Raw genomic sequence first — 23,888 nt, forward strand, 5'->3', positions numbered from 1 at the left:
TGTTTAATACATTTTTCGACGATCGATCGTGTCGAAAGTACTCTGGGCGCTTTCTCTTACTGATAGTCGTTGAAAGTGATATGGTTTCGACTCAACTGAGAAAGACGATCACCTTGGCTTCGATATATTTATGTGAGTACGTTTCCTTGTTGATCCTTCGTAGGATAAAAATCGTATGCACATAAATTAACGTGGTCGAAAAACTATTTTGACATGATAATTAGTATTATTTTAATATTTTTTACTTTGAGCTTGATAAAAAAATTAATTAACTTTAAAAGAAAAATTAAATTACAAGAATTGAATGAGTCTTTATCTGATGCAATATCGTCCTCATTATTTTGACGCAACATACGAGGAGTTGGAAGGTGCGTTTTGTAAAATAAAACATTGAGGATAGTCGTTGTTTTTTTTTTATCCTTTTATTTTGTACCGCAGCACTTTGAATATATGATTTTAAATTATAATTATTATTGCTCTATACATTTGTTAGATGATATACATTATTCTCGTAATACTTTCAACACATCCTTCTTAATACATTGTTACAACCACTTGAAATCATTGAAAATATTAAATTCAAGTACATAAAATAAATGTACAGCTATATGTATATGTACTTTGATAATTTCTCAAATTATTTATTAATATATAAGAATGAATTATTAAAAAGCATTGTTTACTTTTAGTGAATTTTAAAAATTTCCGATTCTATTATTACTGTATAAACAAAACATTTCATTAATATTTCATGAATGTATCATCGAAATCTATATAATATCGATGTCAAGTGTATCGAGGATTTCATAATCTAATAGAATGGATTAATAAGCATTTGAATGACATTGAATTGAAAATTTTTATTATAGTATATCTTACGCCTCATCGAAAATTAATGAGGGAAATACTTTGATTAACAGTACGTAATCATCATAGAGATGTGAATAATGTTACAGTTATTCAGTACACTATAAATCTCAATGCAAAACAGAGTTTGACATTAATATTTTTTTTTTCGTAGTATTATTGGACAAAATTATTAATTAATTATATAATTGATCATATTTAAGATGAAATTACAAATTATATGTATAACTGAAAATTTTTTATGCCAATCACTGTTGCAAAGTTAGTTTAAACTTATTATACTTGATAGGTCAAATTAATTTTTTTATTTCCTTTTAATTTTGTTTTAAGTGTCGACTTGAGTCGAAAATTACTTCATAGCTGATAAATCACGTGATAGATTTTTTTTCATTAAATAAAGTTATATTATCTTTTCGTATCGAAATTAAGACGTCCTCATGAGTCAACTGTCAATGTACAATGCCAAAAAAGAGACATCCCTGAAATGTATTTTTCACTAAAACTAAAAAGGAGATTTGCGAAGGCGTGAGGCCAGTTGGGCCCTCCTGCTAACTCTACATATGCTGCCTCCGTAAAGAATCAGCTTTATAGTCCAGCTTTTTAATAACACTAGTTTGTTCAGTGCTTCAGAAACGATTTATACACCAGTTGACAAGCTCACATTTTTTCATGACCAGTACTTGAGTTATTCCGACTCAGGTGGTGCAAAAATATCTAACGAATTATGACAAAACTAGAAGACTAAATAATTTATTAATATTAGACACTTGAAAATAAATTAAATTTTTTTTTTTTATGTGTTGTGTTTGAAATTTAATCATCAGAATGTATTCATATGTTGCTATTTCGTTGTTGGTAAGTAAATGACTGAACTATTTTCAAATAGATTCTAATGACAACTTTCATGAATAAGTAATTGAAATTTTTTCTTTTCGGAATGAGAAACAATAATAATTTATAAGAAATTTCCGTCGATATAAATAAATGGTACATTGAAAGAAGTAATTTGTTCTCACGTCCTTGCGCAAAAGCTAAGGAAGAACATGTTCCTTGTTACTCTACACAATGTTGTAGTAATAAACCCAATCAACGGATGTTACTAATGCCAAGCCTTTTATTATTACGATCATGTAGACTCAAGAATTTCATAGCAAATTATAATATATTTATCAATAATAAATCAGCATTGAGTGTCATTATTTTATTATATTGAATTTATTCATCGCTATTAAAAAAAATATTTATGGATATTGTACAATCTCAGAGGATGTAATCTGTTTTTTTCTGAATGAATAACAACTACCATGTCATTTTTAACTCGTGGAAAATAAATGGAAAAAAAGTATAAAGTATAAAGTAGTGAATGAGGTTTATTTATTTCTGTTTTGGTGTCGACTTGTAAATTAACAATTTAACTCATTTTCGTTTAGGTTTGTGCTCTCTTATTAAAATAAGAACAGAGTATTGAAAGAACATGATATGAATTTAATTACTTGGTAGTTAATCGATTTGAAAGAATTGAAGTGTCAAAATGTAACACGTATAGTTTTTGGTATGTGATTGTCAGTGATTCAAATAAGGTTAAAAGTTTATGTCAGTAGAGTACAGATTTCATTAAGCAGAATTTAAATGTCAAAGCAATTATGAAACAACGATTTTTTTTAAATAAGATGAGACATTAAATTTAATCATATTGATTAAATTTTTTATATTACTTATTCTAGTCTAAAAATCTAATAAAAATTCAGCATTAATACAAATTTAAAAAACTAAAATTTTTAGAAAAAGTTTTTTGAAAATCACAAAAAATATTAAACTGGTAATATTTGTTAAATTTGATATTGAAACATTTTTTATAATGATTTAATAAGAATAATTTTTCTATTTTTTATAAAAAATATTATTTTGTAAGTGATTAAAATACGGTCAATGTATGAATGAAAGAAAAGCATTAAAAGGTATTGATTAGAGTAAAATATCCTGTTACTTGTGACGGAATATCGAGAGAAAGGTTCTGTGAGAATAAACAGTGTTTAATAATAGCTATGACCAGTATGTTTGATTATAGTGAAATGAACTTCACCGATTAGGATAACTTAATAAATATTTTGCTTGTTTCAGAAAGTACCTATCATGTTGTTACTCTTATTTTTATTTTCACGTGATGTAATAATTGTTCACCAAATAAAACACAACAGAGCTATTATTAAACATAGAAGTGCATTTACTTACACATTTTACTCAATTTTTTTTTTGAATAAATAATTCAAAAATTCATTAACTAAATGAAATATTAAATTAATTTAGCTAAGCTTGATCAAATCTTTACTTTTATATATTTAGGATCAGTTTTCGTCCAATAGAAAGCTTTGATCGATTAAATCAAAGCTAGAACAATAACCACATCAAATTCGAAGATAATTATGATATTATCGGTGTGAAAATTTTTATCTTATTTTCTTGAAAATCAATTTATCACTGAAATTAAAAATTAATGACAATTATAAACAATTTATGATACAACCAGAGATGAATAATATTAATTACAACAGAAATGATAAAACTTACTGTTTGGATTTATCGTAATTTTCCTGTCATAAATTATTTCCCTTATTGCTTAGCTCTGAAGTTAAATGAGTAATTATACATTAATTAACAACAATCGACACGGTGGCCTAATAGGTACAGCGTCAGCCTTGACGCGACAAAATCATTTATATGGTTTTTCTCGGGCCACCGTAAGCGGGAGGAGATCTGTTCGGAGAGCCGATTGTATCGATACAGGTTTTCTGCAGTTTCCCTGTATGTTCGTGCAAATGCGATACAATGGTTTAGGGCGTAAGTCGGCTGCAGACACAACCCGATAGACTATTTATGTGTGTAATAGTTTATTGGGTAGGTAGGAAGTGGTGAGCCTGTAGAGGGAGGATATACAATTAAAATAAATAATCAATATATACATTAATTAACAACAACAAGAATAATAATACTAATAGAAAATATTAAAGGATATTTTATTCTCACAATTAGTTTCATCATCTGAGAATAATTTTTCATTTATATCGATAAATAGATTTATCAGTATAAATATGTAATTATGAGATAAAATAATCATTACATGGATTTCAATAGTCTGAGGATAATGATCAGATAGAATAAAAGAATCCGAAAACTACTAATTATTCTTAAACAACAAACATTAACAATCTAATACGATTAATTAGTTGATTTAAAAATAAAATTTAATATGTAGAATAATAAATCATGTAAGAATGGAGATTTTAAAAAGTTTCTGTTTTAATCTATTTATCATTTTAATTTTTATTTGGAGAGTTTTTTAAAAAATTCCTAAATAAAAGGTCTAGCGTCTGACCACGTTACTTTCTCTACTTAAATTCAATAATCTTTTTAATAGTAAATAAAAAAGAAAAAAATGGATACTTTGAAACGAATAACGTAGGTGAATGTTAAGCATTTCTTGATTAACTTGATCCCCGGAGGGTGTAGTGTCGCAGTAAAATCAAAGCTTCGAAACCGCAATCTTCTCTCAAAGTCAACCCCACTATATCTCAATGTAATACCTGGATCCGGCGCCTCTCGTTATTCTCAGCATCAGGCTGCCGCTCATAAAAGTGAAAGCAATTTAGTGTAAGTGTATAGCAAACGAAGGTGAAAATACTTGCACAGAATAAACCAGACGCACATGCGTTTAAATTTTTCATGAAAATGAGTAAAAGTAAATGATTAAAAATAATAATAAATTAATAAAATATTACCTTCTGTTGTTTTTCTTATTATTCATGATGTCCTTTTTAAATAGTTGAATTGTAAAATAAGTATTGATGTTTACATATGTATCCCAGAAAACGACTTGCTAGGGATTTTATGATCTGACATCGTACGTGTACAATTACCTATATACAAGTCAACTCGTGGGTTTTCGCTTACAGCGTCGTAGCCTTTGTTTTAAGAACAAAATAAAATGCAACGAGAATCGAGCACACTCCCACGCGTCTTGCAAATCTAGCGGATAACATCGCAAATCCCTTTTTCCTGTATAATCTTTAAGATTTCCCGTAAACTTCCGCTTTTGTTCTATGAATGATTAAAACTCTTTTGAAACATTTAATCCTCTACTCTACGCACTTTCATCACTCAATTGGTTTGATTAATTACTTTTTAATCAGCAAAATATACTCTATAAATACATTGGATATTTAAAAATGATCCTTATTAATTTGTACAAGTTTTAATTAATTTAGTTGATGAATTAAAATAGTAAGAAATATTTCTTACTCTTATTTTTGATGACATGATTTAATTTTAAATTAACTTTGTTAATTACTCACAATTAGTCATAGTTTGAATAAGAGAACATCAATGGGTTTCCCCGGAAACTTGTAGAGAAATTTTATTTCTTAGAATTTGTTTCTTCTAAAGGTTTTCTAGATCATTGTGTAAGATTCATTGCATTTTATCGACGATAATGATTCCATTTGTTGCTCTAATTGTTTACGTTTAATTACTTTTTAAGTACATTTCAATCTCATCAATATTTATTCCTAGAAACATTTTTATATAAAAAAAATCTATTTGAATTAAAATAAATATAATCAAAGCTTTAAATTATTATTATTGAGAAATTATTTTTTTTAATAAAACATTTGCATGCAAAGAACGCAATTAAAAAACAGTTGTTCAATAAAATAGAGAAGAATCCTTGTAATTCTTTGATGCATCATGCATAGATTAGTCCAATGAATTACCTTGTAAGAATTTCAAAGTATCTCACGTATCTAATTTATTCCACAAAGTATGTTAGATCATTAGTAATTTTTGACATCGTCATCACATATTAATTTGACATAATTTATGCTAGTAGTCGGTAAACACCTCATTAAGAAGATAATCTGAAATAAGATTAAAATGGATGAGGAAAAATAATGTTGTATGAAATACATAAAATACAATAAACATACAGATACTAACTAGATCAACATTAGATCAAGTCAGACAAGATATTGCACATCAGCTGTTGAGCTGTCTATATTGAGTGACTTACTTTCTACTGTTTACTCATTGATTCTTCGAATACTTTCTGAACTAGATCTGTAAATTAGAAATAAAAATGATGTTATGAATGAATGTTTTGTCTATAAAAGAAGGGAATAAAAAAGAATAAAAAATAAACGTGATGTAAATTGCTAATACAATTATTGGAATTTATGACATGGGAAGAAGGACGTTTTCACTTATCCACACCCTTTTAATACAATGTAAAGAGTAAAATATTCAAATGAATCTCAGTGATGCTTATTATTCGGTGCTTGGTTATAGAATGATGCTCTTTCAAAAGCCCCTTACCTGTAATTATGAACATCACGTGCAAATTATGGTGACGTCATGAAAAAATTTATACTAAATTGTCCATCAGTAGATATGCAAGAAATGAAAGAGGAGAGGCTTTAATTCAATCATAAGCATAATAATAATGGAGTCAAATTATTGATTGTATAGTTTATTTAAATGCAATCAATAACAACAAACGAATACTTTTGTCATGTAAGAGTTTGCTAATTTACAAATTACTTTAAGGAATAAAAATAATTGTCCTTTATTATCAACCTTTACAATTTGATTTTTTAATCAATTTAATCAATAATGAAAAAATCATTTTTAGCATCAATTTTCACCAACAAAAACAAATAATTCATGACGAAATAAATTATAAATACAATACGAGCTGATGGTTATGGTACAAATAGTCACCTTGAACTCCCACTGATGGCCAAAGACACGCTTCATCAGCGAGGACAACGAACATCATGACTTCTTCGTCTTCTTGAGTGGCGTCATTGCACCTTCCTCTTAACTTCTTAGTTGTTTATAAGCACAGTGTGGGTTGATAGTTGAGGACACCAAGCTTTGGGCTGCCCCTCTGCTCGCAGAAAAGCGGATCGAGCACGCCTGTTATGCTCGCGTGAAGGTGGAGGCAACCGAGCCAAGTGATAGCAAGGAAACGTTGTCGTACCTCAGTCTCTCTCGGTATCGCATCCTCTCCTCGTGCTACTAGTGATTTTACTCTCTCGCCCATCTCTTTTTTCTCACGTGTTAGACTTCCTCGTGACCCTCGTATACAAAAGAGAAATTCACATCAAAATCAAATAGAACGAGTTTGCGACATAAAAAAGAAAGCAATCACATTGCTTAGTGAAAATGCGATTAATTTATTAGAAAAAAAAAAAATTTTCTTATCTGTGTAAGTCTCGACATGTTGACTGTGTGGATACCTATTATTGTCATTTATTTAATTAGGGTAAGAAATTTTTTTGAAAATTAATAATTTTGTTTGGTGATTATATTTTGTACTATTTTTGACTTAATTACTGCACCAGCATAGAAATGGAAAGGATTCACGAAAAAAGAAAATTTATTTTTAATTCAATGTTAGGCTATTTTTTTTTTAATCAAAAAAAGTGATAATAAGGTTATTCTTTATTTATTTAAAATTATAACTTATTTGTTAAATAAATTAATCAAATTGCAATTATAAAACTTATCAGAGTAGTAAAAAGTTATTTTAAAAATTTTTTCTTTCACTACATTATTTTTTATATGTTTTTAATTTTTTAATTTCACTTTTTTATTGTTATTTTACATGTTAGCTTGATGAATAAGTTTAACTTTTTTAAGTGTAAAATATTAAAATAAATATAAAAAAATATTATACTCAATTCCAGAAAGTAAAATTATCTTTTGTCTTCTTACTATTGAGATAGTTATTGTAACGAGACATTGTCTTTTATAATTAGTCACGCCACACTTCTACTCTCTTATACATCACACCAACGCTTGTGTTGTGCTCGCGTTGAAAAGTCAAAGTCAATGAATTTTCATACATACAAATTATAATCATGTAATTAATAACAACAATCATGGCTTTAGTATATAAATAACAACGAACTATATATTATTTTAATTCAAAAACAATAATACCTTTGAATGCCTGTTAACTTTTTTAATGAACCGTAAAGATAATAATTGGTCGAGAACATAGTATGATAATGATTATAGGAATTATATTGAGTTCAAACTTCACGGATATATGCACACGTACGCGAACGTTCTTTGAAGGGATCAAATACCATTGTCACGCTGATCTCACCTCTCGGACCGTTTAGGTACGCTGGGAATTCAACAGATGTTGATTTGCATCAAATATCGAAAAAAAAATGCAAATCCTAAAAAGCAAATAATCATTCAAGGCAGAGGGATATTATTAAAATAATGAATTCTCACTACAATGAGAAAACAATTGACTGTAAAGAAGTAATATTTATTTTCGACTAATAAAATCAAAATTTTTAATTGACATACATGGATAAAATTTTTTTAGTAAAAAACTTAAAAAAGACCTCATAAGTCATATTTTGAGGAAAACAAAAAAAAAAGAAAATTTATTCATATATCCTATCATAGATTTGTTGTAATCTCAATCAATATTTAAATAAATAAATAAATAAAAATAAATTCAATGAAATATTTTCTTGCAAATATTTCAAATTCTTTTCATTAATTAAATAAACTTTTTTTTTTATAGCAAAAATTTTCTCCTTAGCGTACATTGACTTTTTTTTGAATACAATATTAATAGTTAAAAAATCATCATTACTGTCAATTTAAATTTAATGAAATTTTCAAGCCGCATATCTGAGCCCATTCTCCAAGTTCTTTATTGATAAATATTTGATCTTCTGTGACAATGGATTTAACTGTAAAAAATATCTATTAGGATTTGTCTGTACACAAAAGGACAGTAACTGAGCTAGTGGATTAAAGATTACAACAAAAAAAATTAACAGTAATATATTGTTAAAAATTCCACTTGATGATTCCTCAGATTGTTTATTCATTTATCTTCCCTTCAAAAACCAGTCATTCAATTTGTAAGTTTTTTAATATTTTTTCTGTATTGGACAGAATCATATAATATATTGTATTTCTATAATTATATTCTACAAGAATGCTGTAGTAATGAAAAAATGCTAAAAATTTGCACACTTATTGTGTAAAATTTTTTAAATTAATAAATAATGAAACTTTTATAAATAATTAGTGAAATAAATAAATCTATCCATAATTTATTTATAAATTTAATCATACAGCTTTTTAATAATAAAGAAATATTATAGAAATTTTTTGTGACATAATATTATACCAATTCAAAAGAATAATTTGATAATGAAATTCATTAATTAGTTTTGAGTACTTTAAATTTATCATGTCATTAATAATGACTATTCGTAATTCATTATTAAATTTTTTCTTGTTTACATAATTAAAGTCAGTGTTTTGATTCATTAAGTAAAAGAAAGTGAGTTTTCAACATTTTCACAGTCTATTAGGAAATAATAAAAATTAAATAACTAACATTTGTCGAAATAAAAAAATAAATTTCAAAAAATAGTAAATAATAATTGAACAGAGTTCAAATTGCAAGGTCTAGTTGCCTTCAATTTTCTAGATTGACAGATTTATTTTTATGACGTCTTAAATCTAGTGAACCACAAAATTACAAGAGTCTCATTGCCAAGTAAACGTGTGGCTCATAAATGAGTTTCGAGCTTGAGCAAAACGAATCTTGGATCGTTACTATCTTTAAGAACCCTTAACACAAGATGACTGGTTGTAACTCCAGCATGACAGTTTATACTGGTGTTTTATAACACTACTCTTTTGGTAGACCATTATTGTTTCCTCTCAACACGTAAAAACTATTGCTTTATTTGAAAACCCAATAGTCATGTTAAAATAAGTCTTTTTTTATTGGTCAGAAGATAAGTATTATGCAGAATAATTTTAAAAAGATATTAAATTACACCGATTACAAGACTGCTTTTAATAAAAATATTTTTTTTGATGTAATTTTAATAAAAATAATTTCCTAATGTAAAATTAATTATCATAAATTTTCAAATAACATTATTTTAAATCACTTTGTAATGCTCTAACATAACTAGACTATTTAAGTACTTGACTGAAAGTGTTGTTGAACAAAAAAAAACATGCCTCTATAACTATTGAAGCAATTGAATTTTTTTGTTGTGTATGCTATTCAAGTTATGGAGGTGGTTCAACTTGGCAATCGGTCGAATCTATCCAACTTTCCCCAGTAATAAAAGCAAGCATACAGTACAAGTCAGAATTGAGTATATGAACTAGACCTTGACATTAAGTTTATCTGTAATTTTTCTCTATATTATTCCAAGGTCTTAGAAGCTTACCTCTGACCAGGAATGTGAATTAAATGCAAACATATCAAGCAATTCTTGACTGACCAGTAACTGACCTCGACAATGAATTTTATTCTCTCGTTCGTCGTCGCGTGCCTCCCCGAAGGGGCTTGTTTCTTTTTCAAGTTCTTTCTGTTATGAATCTGCGGCGTGACGATTCGGGATCGTAAATCACGCTCGTGAATCTGAGCACGGGGTAAAATGTTGAGTGCATACTTATGTTTAGAGGTCGACGATGTTATAATGCTGCAACATCAAGAGGACCAATCGCAAATGTACTATAACATACAGACTATACATTCAACACACATTAGCACATATGTAAAACGACTCGCTCACTTCCAATTACGGTTAGACCATTGCAATCGAGAGTGGGTTTTAAATGTATATATGTCCACTTATTGCATGCTGAGTCAGAGTTACTCAGTATCAATTCAATCTACTAAAAATCGGTCCCTTTAGTTTTTTTCACTCTCCAAAGAGTTTAACAAAAAAAAAAACTCCCTTCAAAGGGGCTAAATTTTCTTATACCTTCGATTATATTCAAAATAAAAAATCGTGTGTGCTTTTAGCGCAGTATAAGAGATGGTAATTACAATTGACAATGATGCTTTATGCTTGATACACTCAATGACTTTACATATTTAATTACAAGCAAATTACACTTTTAAATAATCACTTAATTTTATCAAACTTTACAGTTGAAAAAAAAATATTCACTTAGTTACTCTTCTTTTTCTGTGCATTTTTAAAAGTCTCAAAAAATATTAATTACATTCTTAAAATAATTATATGAATGATCTACAATCACAAAAATCGACTTTATTCTTGTCATCATTAACTATTTTTATGTTAAAATGTAGTCTATAATTGTTAAACAATTAACAAGAGCTACCTAACATTAAACACAATCCAGTAAGAATTAATGTATGATATAACAAGCTGTAATAGTGAGATAATGACGTAAATGATAAAACCATAGAAAGCTGATTAGTTTATGATGAAAATTTTGATTGAAATAAGAATATTAACCAGCAATTACATTGCGTATGTAGTTATTATCATTGATATAATATTAGATACCTATACGTATAAGAAATGTGTGAAAGAAATAAGTGATTAGATATTGCATTGCTACTAGATAAATAATAAATAATTATTGAGTTTGTAAATGACGATGAGAATAGAACAAAATGATGAGAAGACGATATTGTCGTTGAGAAGTGAAGAAGTTAAATTGGTATTCCACCTCGGCATTCACCTTAACCTGGTAATTGTTTTACCTCTGACAGCAATTTCACTAGAAACGTAATAAGTAGTTGAAGCTTTTTTGTGTACATCTGGTAATGGTTTTTCGTAGATGCAAGAAAAATCACACGTTGTTGTAGGGGCGGATTACAAGCTAACTTACTAACTCTTCTTGGTAAGCCTTCTAGCCACTGTTGTGTACAATATTATTCTTCACAGAAGCATGCTGAAAATTGTTCATTTACTCTTCTAATCTTTTAAACCATTACTAGAGATGTTGGAACACTGAAAAAAAAATTTTAATAAGACACAAGGAAGAGATTTTAATAAAAATTAAGTCATTAATCTGAATAATTGACTAAAAATTCGTGTTATAATGCTAATTATTACAACTGATGTGCATAAATTGGATGTAAGAATAAAATTCACCATGAACAAGGTCATAATAGATAAATTGTATTCCATCAAGTGTATTGATGTGAATATCAAGTATGACAACAATTGATGGTTAAAAAACAATTTATTGGTTGATCGATCTTCTCGCACTCTATTGAATACAAAATCAACAAATGGCCTTGAGCCAATCTCGAGCACTTCGTCATATATACTCGACTTACATGCAAACATTTTTCATGCTTGTACATAAAGTAAACTAATTAATCATATGAGCATGGCAGACAATGTAAAACTCATTGGTGGATCTATACTATGAAAAATTGAAAGTTTAAAGAATATAAATTACTTTCTTCCTTTCGCTCTCACTCTAAACAAGAATTAACTCATGCAAGCTAAAATTATTTTCTGATGCTGAAATTCATATTAATCTATAGATTCTGTCAAACATTCCGACGTCATTTATATTCTGATTCAAAAAATTTGCATAACCAGAAGCTAAATGACTTTCCGGCGCCTATTCATTCATAAACATAATCGAAGATAAATTGGTTACTACTTTTTTTTTTTTTAATTATATAGGAAGAAAGTAGATACTTAAAAATGTCTCATAACATATTAATCAACGTAGAACTAAAGGTTAGCAGAATATTTTTAGATTCAGTTGGATATTCTACAATTATTTCTTCACGTGTTATGTAAAGTTCAATGCAATAATTAATTTAACGTCAATAAAAGTGACGTCAAAATTAACAGTACAAAGTTATTCAAGATGACAGATTGTTATTAATTTGAAATAATCTTCATTTTTAAAAACATCTCCAAGTCTATCAATAATTTCATTCTCCCTTAACTTTATTTTCAATTTTTATGAAAATCTTCGAGCCTTTTAACCAATTCATAATCACATTCTTCTTTAGAAATGACATTACTCTCTTTGTCTAGAAAGATACTCCAATAAATCAAAATGCTAATTCTGATGACATTTGCAGCAAAACTTGATATTATACTGATACAATCAGCCAATATTTATTAATATTTAGTTGATATTTTTTGATTTATTGCTTGAGAGTAGGAGTAAGAAATTAAGTGTACAAATATACCTACATTAAATAAAATGATGACAGAAAATTAAATGAAAGCGTGTCTATGATCTTGATATTTTTCAGTTGTCCATCTCGACCGACTTTTAGCGTCTTATTAGCAACACTCACTTAGAGAAGATTCTTCAAGTGAAGTGTTTGATATTTTTTTGTGAAAGTAATGTTTATAAGTGTCCTGGAAGTAGCATTATCTGAACCGCAATAACTTCTTTAGCAGAGCCTGGAAAAGGCTTCCAGGCCTGGAGAATGACTGTGGGAAGTGTTCAAGATATTTGTACACCCACGCTGGCGTCAATACGCTGAAAAATTAATTTTTTGTCTCACTAAATGACATCTTGAAAGGATAAAATAATGATGAGATGAAGGCTAATGACCAGGAAATATATTCTTGGTTCTTAATCTGTACAAAAAAAATTTATTTATATGTGTAAAAGTATTATTAAATTTTTCACTCTTTATATGAAAATTCGTTCATTTCGATTACCTAAAAAACTTTAAGTATCGAAAATACTAAACAATGTATATTATTACAAGCATTTGCTTAAATAGAAAGCTTGCATGATTAGTAATCTCTAAAAATAACTCTGGAAAATCAATTCATTTATTTTAATTACATAATAGTAAAATACATACTATCAATTCAAAATTAACTTAAATTTTTTTCAAATTTAATTCACTTTGATTATCTTTCATATTTTGTTGACGATTTAAAATAATGCAAGCCACTATAAACAAAGTACTTAACCTACAATAAGACATTTAATTAATATATAAAGTATTCTCAATAATGCCTTATTTTTACATAAAACAATAAAATACCTTTTTAATCTGAAGCATAAAAAATTATCTATTTCTACTGCTTCCGTCATTCAAATAGTATTTTAATGATTGTACGTAGGAAGGACAAATTTACTATATGCATATATACAGCGTCGTAGTGACTCTATGGAGAAGTAAGAAACGGTATCCTTAGTCACATAAAAATAAAGACACAAGAAATTGTGATCTTAACTAGACAAAAATATCTCCGTACTTCCTTGTATTCCTTGAAATTATTTGCAGCGATAAAGATCAATAATATAGTGTTTATTTGATGAAATACATGAACAAAAGATTAAGGGTCAGAGAGCGCGAATAAAGAGTCTGCAGTGTTGCTAATATATTATTGTGCCTTTGAGAGTCAACAAGCGTGATATGAGATCTCTTAATATGGACCGGAGAGGCCAAAGGAACTTTCCCAATCCCACGCATGCCGCTCGCGTAAATAAGGAGCTAGAGATCAGTAACGTGTGTTCGTCTCTTACTCAATGTTATTGCTGTTGTCGTGTTGGCACTAACGAAGAAAAAAATATTTAACCACTTCTTACTTTATTTGTATATTTTTTATTACTCATGAATCAGCCAAAATCTTTCATCATTACGATAAAAGATGTTACGTGAAATAAATGGAGAAAAATAATTACTATGACCAATATATGGAGAGAAATCATCTAGATTTTATTCTGCATCAACTTAACCTATTAACGCCTACGAGAAATTCAACATTAATTGATTTTTTTCAAACTGTGACGACGTTATAGGGGTAGAAAAAATATTCAAATGTTTAAAAAAAATTGTTATTAATGCTGAAATGAAATCAGTAAACATAAAATAAATTTACTACAAGAAAACACCACACAATTTCCTACTGGCTTTTAATTAAAATAAAATAAAAAATTGTTTAATTTCATGACAATCTTGCCATTTTGATGACTACAACATCACTTTAATGGGACATTAACATAATTTCAGACCAATTTCTATTCATAATTATTCTTCGTGAAATCATAATCGAGAAAAAGGTTGTTTGTTTAATTAATGAGTACATAAGCACCTCTTATTATAAAATCTTCAAACATTACATTACATTATCTAACTAAGCCTTCACGACAGGTAAAGGACGTAACGATTTAACATGACCGTCCTCAAGGTGAATGCATCTAGTTTCGAGGTATTTTACGCCTACTGAGATTCGAATAATCATCACACACCTACAAACTGTCGTCGTTTTACTTATACTTAATCATTTCTCTTAGCATCATATCATCAAATGTACTTGATCTCAATGAAAATATTTATTGAAAAACTTTATTGATATCAATAGACATATTTTATGATTATTAAATAAAGATGTCATGCATCATAAAATCCAGCATATGTCATTTTTGCATCTGATTGATTAGCAATGGCTCTAACATTGAATTTAATAAAAATGATATATCAAATAAAAGTTCTGAGACTTTTTTTTCATGATATGTCCATGATCTGTCTTATTTGCATAATCATGTATTTTTTAATTTAAAACCGTTTTTATTATTCATGAATAAAACTTGTGTAACCAATGTAGATTTTTATACTTGTGGTGTTATAATTAAATGTAATTGATTTTAGATTTCGGTATTCGGTCTAACGCCAGATGAGATCGAAGCACAAAGAAGTGGGTGGAATGTTGACCCTAACACCCAATATCATATCCAAACTGATGAAGGTCCAGAGAGATATTTTCGATTTCAAACACTTAATGGCCAATTTCGAAAGGAAAAAAGACTTGAAGATGGTACTGTTATAGGAACTGAAGGATGGCTTGATCCTCTAGGGTATTTAAGAATTAAAGATTACATTGCAGATCGTGAAGGCTTCAGAATACTTAAGTAAGTATATCTGCTTTTTGTCCAAAGTTTCATTTTATGATCGGTTATTAAGATCATGACAAGAGTGACCACGTTTACCACAAACTTGTATTATAATGACAGTAATATGATAGAACAATTGTGAAATAATCTATGTTTACGTCCGTAGGAAGACTACAATCTTTGATTATTATTTATTATTAGTCTCTTAAATTATCCATAACTGTGATGAACAAAGGCCCATAGTCATACTAATTTTGTTCATTAAGTATAATTTTTTATTTTCACGTTTTTTCTATTACAGGTCCAAAATGATCTTTGTTGGCAAAGACAGACCTATTGAGGATGCAGTTGCTGCAAGCAAACGAGTACCACCAACAAGTGGAATTTTAACAACTCCCAGGCGACCTCCAAATCCATTTAGGTTTACTATTATAACTATCCACTTTATTATTCAGTTGTTACCATTAGAAATTGATAGAAATTAAACTTATTAATTTTCTATATTTTCTCATGGTTAATCTAATTACCGATTTTCAGACAATCTTCCTTACCTGAAATATCAAGCAATAGTATTGAGTCCAACACAATAAAACCTCTGCAAGAATTTTCACCATTAGATTCTACGAAAAGATATAGTTCATCATCAACAACACCATATCCAAAACCGAGTTATTTTTCAACAACTATAGCACCTATTGCTATCACCAACGGAATACCAAAACCAATTGCTGGATATATTAAACCAAATTATCCTCGACGATCAGGCTTTAGACGTCCTTATTACCGGAAGCCTTATCCATTTGCTTCACCAGTTCAATCAACGATTGCAGCAAGTCAATTTAATCAACCTGAATCTATAAAAGTGACTCCAGAATCTTCTTACGGTGTTTATAGGCATGATAGTAGACGATATAGAGCAGCTCTTGCTTCAGAAAAATTTAACAATACTAGACAAATCAGGTCGCGGCGACCTAATCTTCCAAATGAAAGGTCAGATAGTCAGACAAGTGGAAATAATCCTGTTTTCTTTGTGAACAGTCCGAATAGTCGAAAAGCTCGTATTGCACAAGGTTCCAGAGATTATGATTTTCCACCCTATGATGGAACTCATACGACATCTGATGGGTTTCAATATTATTTAAAAACCCATTATCATGAAGAAGAGCAGCAACCTGATAAAAGTATTGGCTCATTTGGTTATATTGATCCTTTTGGGATCAGGCGAGTGGTTTATTACAAAGCTGATGGACAAGATGGATTTTTTCATAAAAAGAATAATCGATACGTAGGATTTGATGCTACTCCTTATGATCCAGTGCCACCTAAGACGAATTGAAAATATATCACAGGAAGCCATTTACGTGAATTTCAGTCAAAAGCTTCCTTTCCGTCCTAAATGCCTTATAAAATAATAATAAGTTCATTCGACGTGCCAGTCGATGGTTTTACGTGTACGTAAGACAATCGTATGAATGCATAGCTTGTAAGACCTTTTTTTAGCTTCAAGTTCACATAATCATTATTTATCTTTATAACAATTTCATCAATCTCATAATTGTCTAATTTTTTTTTAACTATATTTTGTCATATATGCTTTACAATGCAATGTTGAAGGTTAACAGATAAGGTGCTTGAAATTGTCTTGATGTTATTTCTTAAAACTGACAGACCCAAAGATAGAATTGACGTAAAGCTGAGTGTAACGGTAAAATAAGTGGATCAAGATTATGACATATTTAATAACGTGGGAAGTCGACAGTTTACAACCGGATTTAACAAACTACCTACACTTACTTCATATTAATAGTTATCTTTTTTACATTTCATTTTACATCATTCAATGTTGGATTAAAGATGCTGATACTTAAAAAAGATATACGTGTCAAGTAAATGTTTAAAAATTGTTTAAATTTGTCTCCAAGTAAGATTATCGTCATAGTTTTATCCATATTTGATTATTTATTGCGTATGATTATTTTTTCCTATGCAAAAAGCATACAAAAATGCTGTACAATATTCATTGTAAAATATTTAGCAACGTACAAATAAGAAAAATAATTGTGTTGATTATATTCCAACCACGTACATAAAAGGATGATTTATTTTACACGTGCATCCACTTGAATAAAAATGTGTTATTGAATTTATAACGCAAAAAGTTCTGATAAAAAATATATTATTAATTTATCTATTTGTATAGAACGGTTCTAAAAAGTGTTTTTGAATTTTTCTTTTCATTATTTCAAACTTTATGTGCAAATGAATGAATGAAAGTGTGATAATATTAATTAACTTTGTGACAATGAACTATGGAACATTATTTAAAAATTAATAATTAGCTGTTATTAATTTTTTTATTAATATTAATTAATGATTATTAATTATTTAATAAAATGGTGCTGTTATTGCTCTGATGATCACAGTTCATTCAAGTTTTGGTGAATTTATTGGAATTTTTTCCATTTACATGGTTATGGCTAATAAACAATAATTTTATAAGTTATTAATACTTTTAAGATAACATTTTAATGCACTTTGGCCTCAGAGCAACACAATTAAGTACCTGTAATTAAACTAGATGGTTTTAATAATAACCATCCACTTTTTTGAGATAAAAAATTATTTCTTTGATAAAAAGACTTACATTCAGGGTATGTTTAATTATTTTTTTGATAATGAGTGTATACTTTTTGTAATGAACGATCGAATTTCTTTTTAATTATTCATTTCAGAATAATTATTGAAATTGAATTGAAAAATTTATAATTATTATCTTTTGCTTCTGAATTAAATCTACTACCTCTTTTTCTCCACATGCATCCTTAAACTTTATAATCAAAAAATCATATTTACATATAATAATATGTTTTTTCTGACCTACTATAAATAATCGCGATCTCATGATATGAGATAATTAATATAGTTATCGTGAAGAAATAAAGTTAGGATCTCGAAAAATAATTCCATTGAATGTGTTCACGCTTTTGTGCGTATTCTACTATTATCAGAATAAAAGTGAAGATTTCTTTACGCTCGTGCGCGATTTTATGTATAATTAATAAAATTACTTGAAGTATATTAACTTTATATTGAGACATAAAGTGAATAAACGCTTTTATAAACTGACATCGATGTCTAATTCTTTTATTATAAATTTAAAAAATGTTTTATTTATTATTCTACCCATAAAAAAGTAGAGATAGAGTAAGAGACTGTAAATGGAAATAATTCATACAGTTTTCTATTTTTAATTAAATGTTTATATTATTAAAAGAAAAACTTTATGTTTTATAAAGATGCAAAACATGTTTTTCCTACTGGTAAGTATCTGTATAAACTTAAAAATACAAAATTTTAATGTTTTTTATTTCAAATTCAATCAATTGGCACTCTATGTAATGGATATTGAATGAATTAAAGATGCATATTTTTTTAATGTGTAAATACTACTAAAAGAGTAATACATGACAAAATATAATAAATGTTTATATTGACATTGATACATCCGATTATAGAGTATTATTCAGTACTATCGATCACCATGGTCGATAAAAAACAAACATGATGAAAAATAACAAGATTTAGAAATTATAAAAATACATATGATAAAATGTTGTATACAATAATATACTTGATAGTCATTACTCTTCGTAATATATAATATTATGAATAAATTACGGAGATTTTGACTTGACAAATGAACGATTTACAAGCGGAATTTTCTATCATCTTGCCTATCGATTTGTTGGTTCAGTGGTTGTTGAGACTTGAGAGCTGTTTCACGGGCTGCAGCTTCCTGTTATAAAATTATTTATATTTTAAAATATTTTATAAATTATTAATTATTATTCTAAAACTTATAATAATAATTAATTTTATAAAAAACTAAAATTAATTGCATTGATAAAGATTTTACCAATCTTTTTCAACACTATAACAAAATCTTTAAAGCTATTAATAGAATATTTGTTTGATATAAAAAGAAAAAGTAATGATAATTTACCTCTTGCTTTCTAATTCCAGCATAAATAAGATCAAGTCCTTTTTGGATTTCTTCACTGACAGGTGGAGGAGTAGGAATGTGATCACCTTGTGCATGGAAGCCAGTTTCATCAGCAGTATAGTGAACAGTGATAATCTGTCCCTCGGGGCTGGTATAAGAGTAGCTACCCTGTTGAACAAGCCCTTCAACTTTGTCTTCACCTTCTCCGAAAGTCTTGATGTATCCGCTCTCTTCAGCGATTATGTTATTGCCAGTCTCGTAGCTGAAAGAGAAACAGTATGATTCTGCTTGACATGGATACAAGACAGCAATAAAAGCAAAGAGCAACCACTAGGGGAAATATCTCGTGATATATACTTGGGAGTGTCGGCTATAGTTCAAGGATGTTTTTATGGGGAATGGCAAAATTATTAAGCACACCCATTTTATTCTTACGATGTTCTATATGTTCCATCATGCTCTTGTTCCTTATTCCATTGGAGTATGGGAATGAAGGTGGTGGTAGAGAATTGTCTGTCGTTACCCTGCGGCCTACGCTCTTCCTCCTGGTATTGTTGTTGATTCTGTCGTCCCTGGAATTGGTTTTGTGCTACTGCAACTCCCACAATTGTTAACAATACCTAAAAAGAAAAATATCATATTTTTTTGTAATTGAAGTTAGTTAATTAATTAATTAATTTATTATTTCATTTTTATCCTGATCTAAAAATTATTCTTCATCTTGATAACTGTAAAATTGACAGTAAATTTGTTTGTACGACACCTGTTTGGGGAAGTTAGTTGGCGTCCAATCACGTCAGTTAGAGCGTGACTGTTATTATAGGAAAATATATCTTGTGTTCCTTTTTTTCTTTAGTAAACTTTTTTATGTTTAATTACATTTATAGTTCTATATTATTATTTAAAATATAAATTATAATTTATTTAACAATAACAGATGACATAATTTGATATTTTAATGATACATCTCCATTCAATTACAAAATCGAAAGTGGAAAAATTTTTTTAATAATGAAAAAAAGTCGATCGTAAATAAAAAGAGAAAGTGAGATGATTATGTTTCAAGGTAAAGTGATGAACAACCATTTAATTCAAATGATAACGACTTGAACGATTGAATGTTTGATAATAATTTCATTCCCGGCAATAAAAGGAACTGCTGTTGACATAAGAAAGTCCTTCTAGCCTTCTTACCTTATGCAATCCTGATATGGCATTCAGAATACCCCAAGATGACTCTACTCCTACCAACTTCCTGGTAGAGTTTGACTAGTGTATTTACCTAGGGTACACCGGAGATGAGTGAAAGTGAAAACTAAATGCCAGCATAGGTCATTTAACTCATGACCTGCTAACCTGTCGGTTCATAGTTGTAACAGTATGCCGGCAGAGCAGCCCAACCCATCTCCGATTTATTGGGTCTTATATGCATACTACAGAATTCCTTAACTATGTACATATTTTATCAACTGACAAGTATTATGTTGGCACTCTTTCGCCTACACAATTTAAGATCATCCTGCTAAAGAATTGAAAGCTCATCACACATTACTATCCCGTGTATAATATACTACTTATCATAATCTTACATATTTTCTTGTCACTATCGTTATGAGATACATCATCTTACATCTTGTAACTCTCACTTTCTTCAGCTACTGTTATTATTCTTGGTTATCCATCATCATTAGATCAACATCGTGATCTCGTTTGCATAATATTTAATCGTTTGGTTAAAAAATGATTAGTACAAAATTTTTAACCATCCCAACATCTAGTTAATTATCATTGAATCATCATAAAGAAACTTATAAATCATCAACTGCTTGAAATTATTATCAACTATAATGAAGGGGTGGTAATAATTGTAATACTATTAAGATAAAAAATATTTAATGAAAAATAGTACTTACAAAGAGTCTCATGGTGTATCCTTAGACTTGTTCTTTCACAAATTGAATAAGTGACCGGTTGGAAAAACGTATGAAGATGCTTAAGCAAACAGTGAAGAAGCACACTGAACTGTGTTCTAGCGAGAGGAAAGAAATCAGCTTTTATACGAACTCTCACTTTATCCCTACTCGAGGGATTCATAAATTATGAAGGTAAGTATATATGGATTACACAGGTCGACGCCTATGTGTGCTCTTCTTTGAATGCAACCAACTTACAGATGAGTAAACGCCTCTGTATCATCTTTGACACATAATTGTAATGTTCAGCATTGCTAAGAAACTAAACAATGAAATAAATGATGCCTTAGAGGTGTTTCGATTACTGAAGAGTCTGACACTTTGTTAGGTTGATGATGATACTTTGATACCAAATAGGATTAGGTTGATTAAAAGTCACAGTCTAATAAAAGAAAAAATGTATTCAAAGACTCGGAAGTCATTTAGATGGATCCACTTTCGATAAACTTTCTTATTATGATTCTAAAAGGTTAGATGATTATATGAAAAATTTTAGCCATTACTTATGGTAGAAATGAATTAATTAGCTTTTAACTGATGAGAAAAAAGTAATTCATTGGAGCCATTAATTTCTGTCAAAGTTATAATGAATACTCCAGTGATGTTGATGAAAGCAATAGAAATGTAAACAAACTGTAGACAAATTAAGGGATATATATTTTTTTTTTTATGAGAAATGTAAGTAAATTGTTCGAAAGATGTACAGATTTTCTGTTATTGAATAAAAACATACATTGCGAAGTCACCAAGATTCATGATGAAGATTAACATTTGTGTTCTACGTAGTTGAGCAATTACTTTATCAAATATCTTATCTTCCGGCACAATTTCATGTAATTGCCAATCAGTTTTGTTAATTTTTCTACCATTTTCTTCAAATTGAAGTATAAAATAGTCTGCATATGATATATGAAAATTTATGTTTCAATCAATTATTGATTATTTAAAATTTAACATACAGACAAATAATATATTTTACTATAATTATAATAATTAAAGATAATGGAGATCAATTAACTATGAAAAAAATTGAAATTTTATTAATAAAAGCATTTTGACACATAAATTAACTTGAATACCAGTTTTTTTCGGAGTACTTTGGCAAAGAAAAAGCTGAAAAATTAATTCAATCCTTTTTTGATAAGTTTGCACTAAAAAAAGTCTTACAAGTATGTTGAATAAAAAATTTCTGCAGTAATAATAAAGAAAAGTATATTAATATTCAGGAGACCTTTGTCATAATAATTATGATTATTATCATTATCATTTGAAAGTTGTTGTATTTAAAAGTATTTTAAATCTCATACAATAAGAAAAATTATTATAGATATCTATTAGTTATAAAATATGTCGCAATTGAATTTAAAAAAATATAAATGTTATGCTTTTTCATTAGACCATGCTTATTTTTTTATTGAGTTGATGATGAAATATGTAATAAGGTAAATTTTACTTGGTTACTTTCGTTAGAAATCAAATTTTTCTTAATTTATGTCATAAATTGTATTTTTTATGTCCTAACCTCCAATATAATGATTACATCTTTTCGTCACTATTTTTCAATATTTGGAAACATAACCAATAAGTATAACAATGTATCATTCAATTTACCTCTTTAATAGATTTTTTATTATCAAATTTAAAGATTAAAATTTAAGAAAATACTTTGCACTGTAAAATTTCTGATTAGATGCTTTAAAGAGCATTGAACGACTTAGTGAAAATTGAAGTAATCATTTCTAGAATGATTAATGAAGTGACTCCTTTTCCTTTTCGTAAATGAAGAGATAAAGTTTCATTTAATGAATTGATTATCGATGATACCAGAAAAAATAAAGTATAATTATAAAATTAATATAATGTCCAGATCGATTATAAATTATAACCACCTTTCCGCAAAAGTTTGTTACATTCGTCGGTGAGTCTGTAATATGTAATGTAATGTGATATTTCGTAACGGTGTGCCTCGAGGTAAGTGTGAGGAAGCAACCGTTACTTTCACATGGCCTTCGCAAATGTGGATCTAAGGAATCCCAGAAGCTGGAATAAATGAGTGATCCATCGATTCCAATATGTTCTGAAGGTTTGATCCTACACCAGCGATTATTCGATAATAACATTACCAAAAGATGCTTCAAGATAAAGTAGAGATCGTTGATGTCAAGAATTGTTTTTTCATTCTTCCTTTTGATTGCACAAGCTCAGAGTGTACTAGCTATTCACATCTTCAACTTCGCTTTCTCACAAAATCCATTAAAAAATCAATTTTTTTTTTTGTTTTATATATAAATCATCCTTCACCCTCAAAGAAATTCTTCATTCAACAATAATATATT

At 28.4% G+C, this 23,888-nt stretch overlaps 2 protein-coding genes and 1 long non-coding RNA gene across 4 annotated transcripts; 1 reads left to right on the plus strand and 2 right to left on the minus strand.

Moving 5' to 3' along the window:
• Positions 1 to 1,633: 1,633 nt before the first annotated feature.
• On the plus strand, positions 1,634 to 18,156 carry LOC118069680 (uncharacterized). 2 transcript variants are annotated; one of them, XM_035087955.1, is made up of 4 exons: positions 1,634 to 1,722; positions 15,335 to 15,594; positions 15,878 to 15,997; positions 16,114 to 18,156. In XM_035087955.1, the coding sequence occupies exons 1-4, from the start codon at positions 1,693 to 1,695 to the stop codon at positions 16,910 to 16,912; spliced, it is 1,209 nt and encodes a 402-aa protein (XP_034943846.1). In that variant the 5' UTR covers positions 1,634 to 1,692; the 3' UTR covers positions 16,913 to 18,156. The 2 variants fall into 2 exon arrangements, with proteins under 2 accessions (XP_034943846.1, XP_034943845.1); XM_035087954.1 differs by lacking the exon at positions 1,634 to 1,722 and adding an exon at positions 7,081 to 7,183.
• LOC118069684 (uncharacterized) lies at positions 4,766 to 7,074 on the minus strand. The gene is made up of 5 exons (XR_004690672.1): positions 6,637 to 7,074; positions 5,930 to 5,976; positions 5,634 to 5,777; positions 5,217 to 5,429; positions 4,766 to 5,065 (listed from the first exon to the last, which is right to left on the minus strand). It is a non-coding gene; the product is annotated as an uncharacterized lncRNA (long non-coding RNA).
• Positions 18,157 to 19,075: 919 nt separating the features above from the next.
• LOC118069683 (endocuticle structural glycoprotein SgAbd-2-like) lies at positions 19,076 to 21,642 on the minus strand. Its single transcript, XM_035087964.1, has 4 exons — positions 21,493 to 21,642; positions 20,015 to 20,199; positions 19,580 to 19,841; positions 19,076 to 19,372 (listed from the first exon to the last, which is right to left on the minus strand). The coding sequence occupies exons 1-4, from the start codon at positions 21,502 to 21,504 to the stop codon at positions 19,283 to 19,285; spliced, it is 549 nt and encodes a 182-aa protein (XP_034943855.1). The 5' UTR covers positions 21,505 to 21,642; the 3' UTR covers positions 19,076 to 19,282.
• Between the last annotated feature and the right edge of the window lie 2,246 nt (positions 21,643 to 23,888).

The sequence above is a fragment of the Chelonus insularis genome, unplaced genomic scaffold, assembly GCF_013357705.1.
Source record: "Chelonus insularis isolate UGA/USDA-ARS -01 unplaced genomic scaffold, ASM1335770v1 contig_422_pilon, whole genome shotgun sequence".
In the NCBI taxonomy this organism is placed as follows: domain Eukaryota; kingdom Metazoa; phylum Arthropoda; class Insecta; order Hymenoptera; family Braconidae; genus Chelonus; species Chelonus insularis.

Bases quoted from the DNA above. Each gene is read 5' to 3' on its own strand.
- LOC118069680 (XM_035087954.1), top strand. From the start codon at position 7,139: ATGTTGACTGTGTGGATACCTATTATTGTCATTTATTTAATTAGG. The intron at 7,184-15,334 runs GTAAGAAATTTT...AATTGATTTTAG, and splicing joins TTGTCATTTATTTAATTAGG to ATTTCGGTATTCGGTCTAAC. The intron at 15,595-15,877 runs GTAAGTATATCT...TTTCTATTACAG, and splicing joins GAAGGCTTCAGAATACTTAA to GTCCAAAATGATCTTTGTTG.
- LOC118069683 (XM_035087964.1), bottom strand. The intron at 19,842-20,014 runs GTAAGAATAAAA...TTTCTCTTTCAG, and splicing joins GATGGAACATATAGAACATC to CTACGAGACTGGCAATAACA. The intron at 19,373-19,579 runs GTAAATTATCAT...ATTTTATAACAG, and splicing joins CTGGAATTAGAAAGCAAGAG to GAAGCTGCAGCCCGTGAAAC.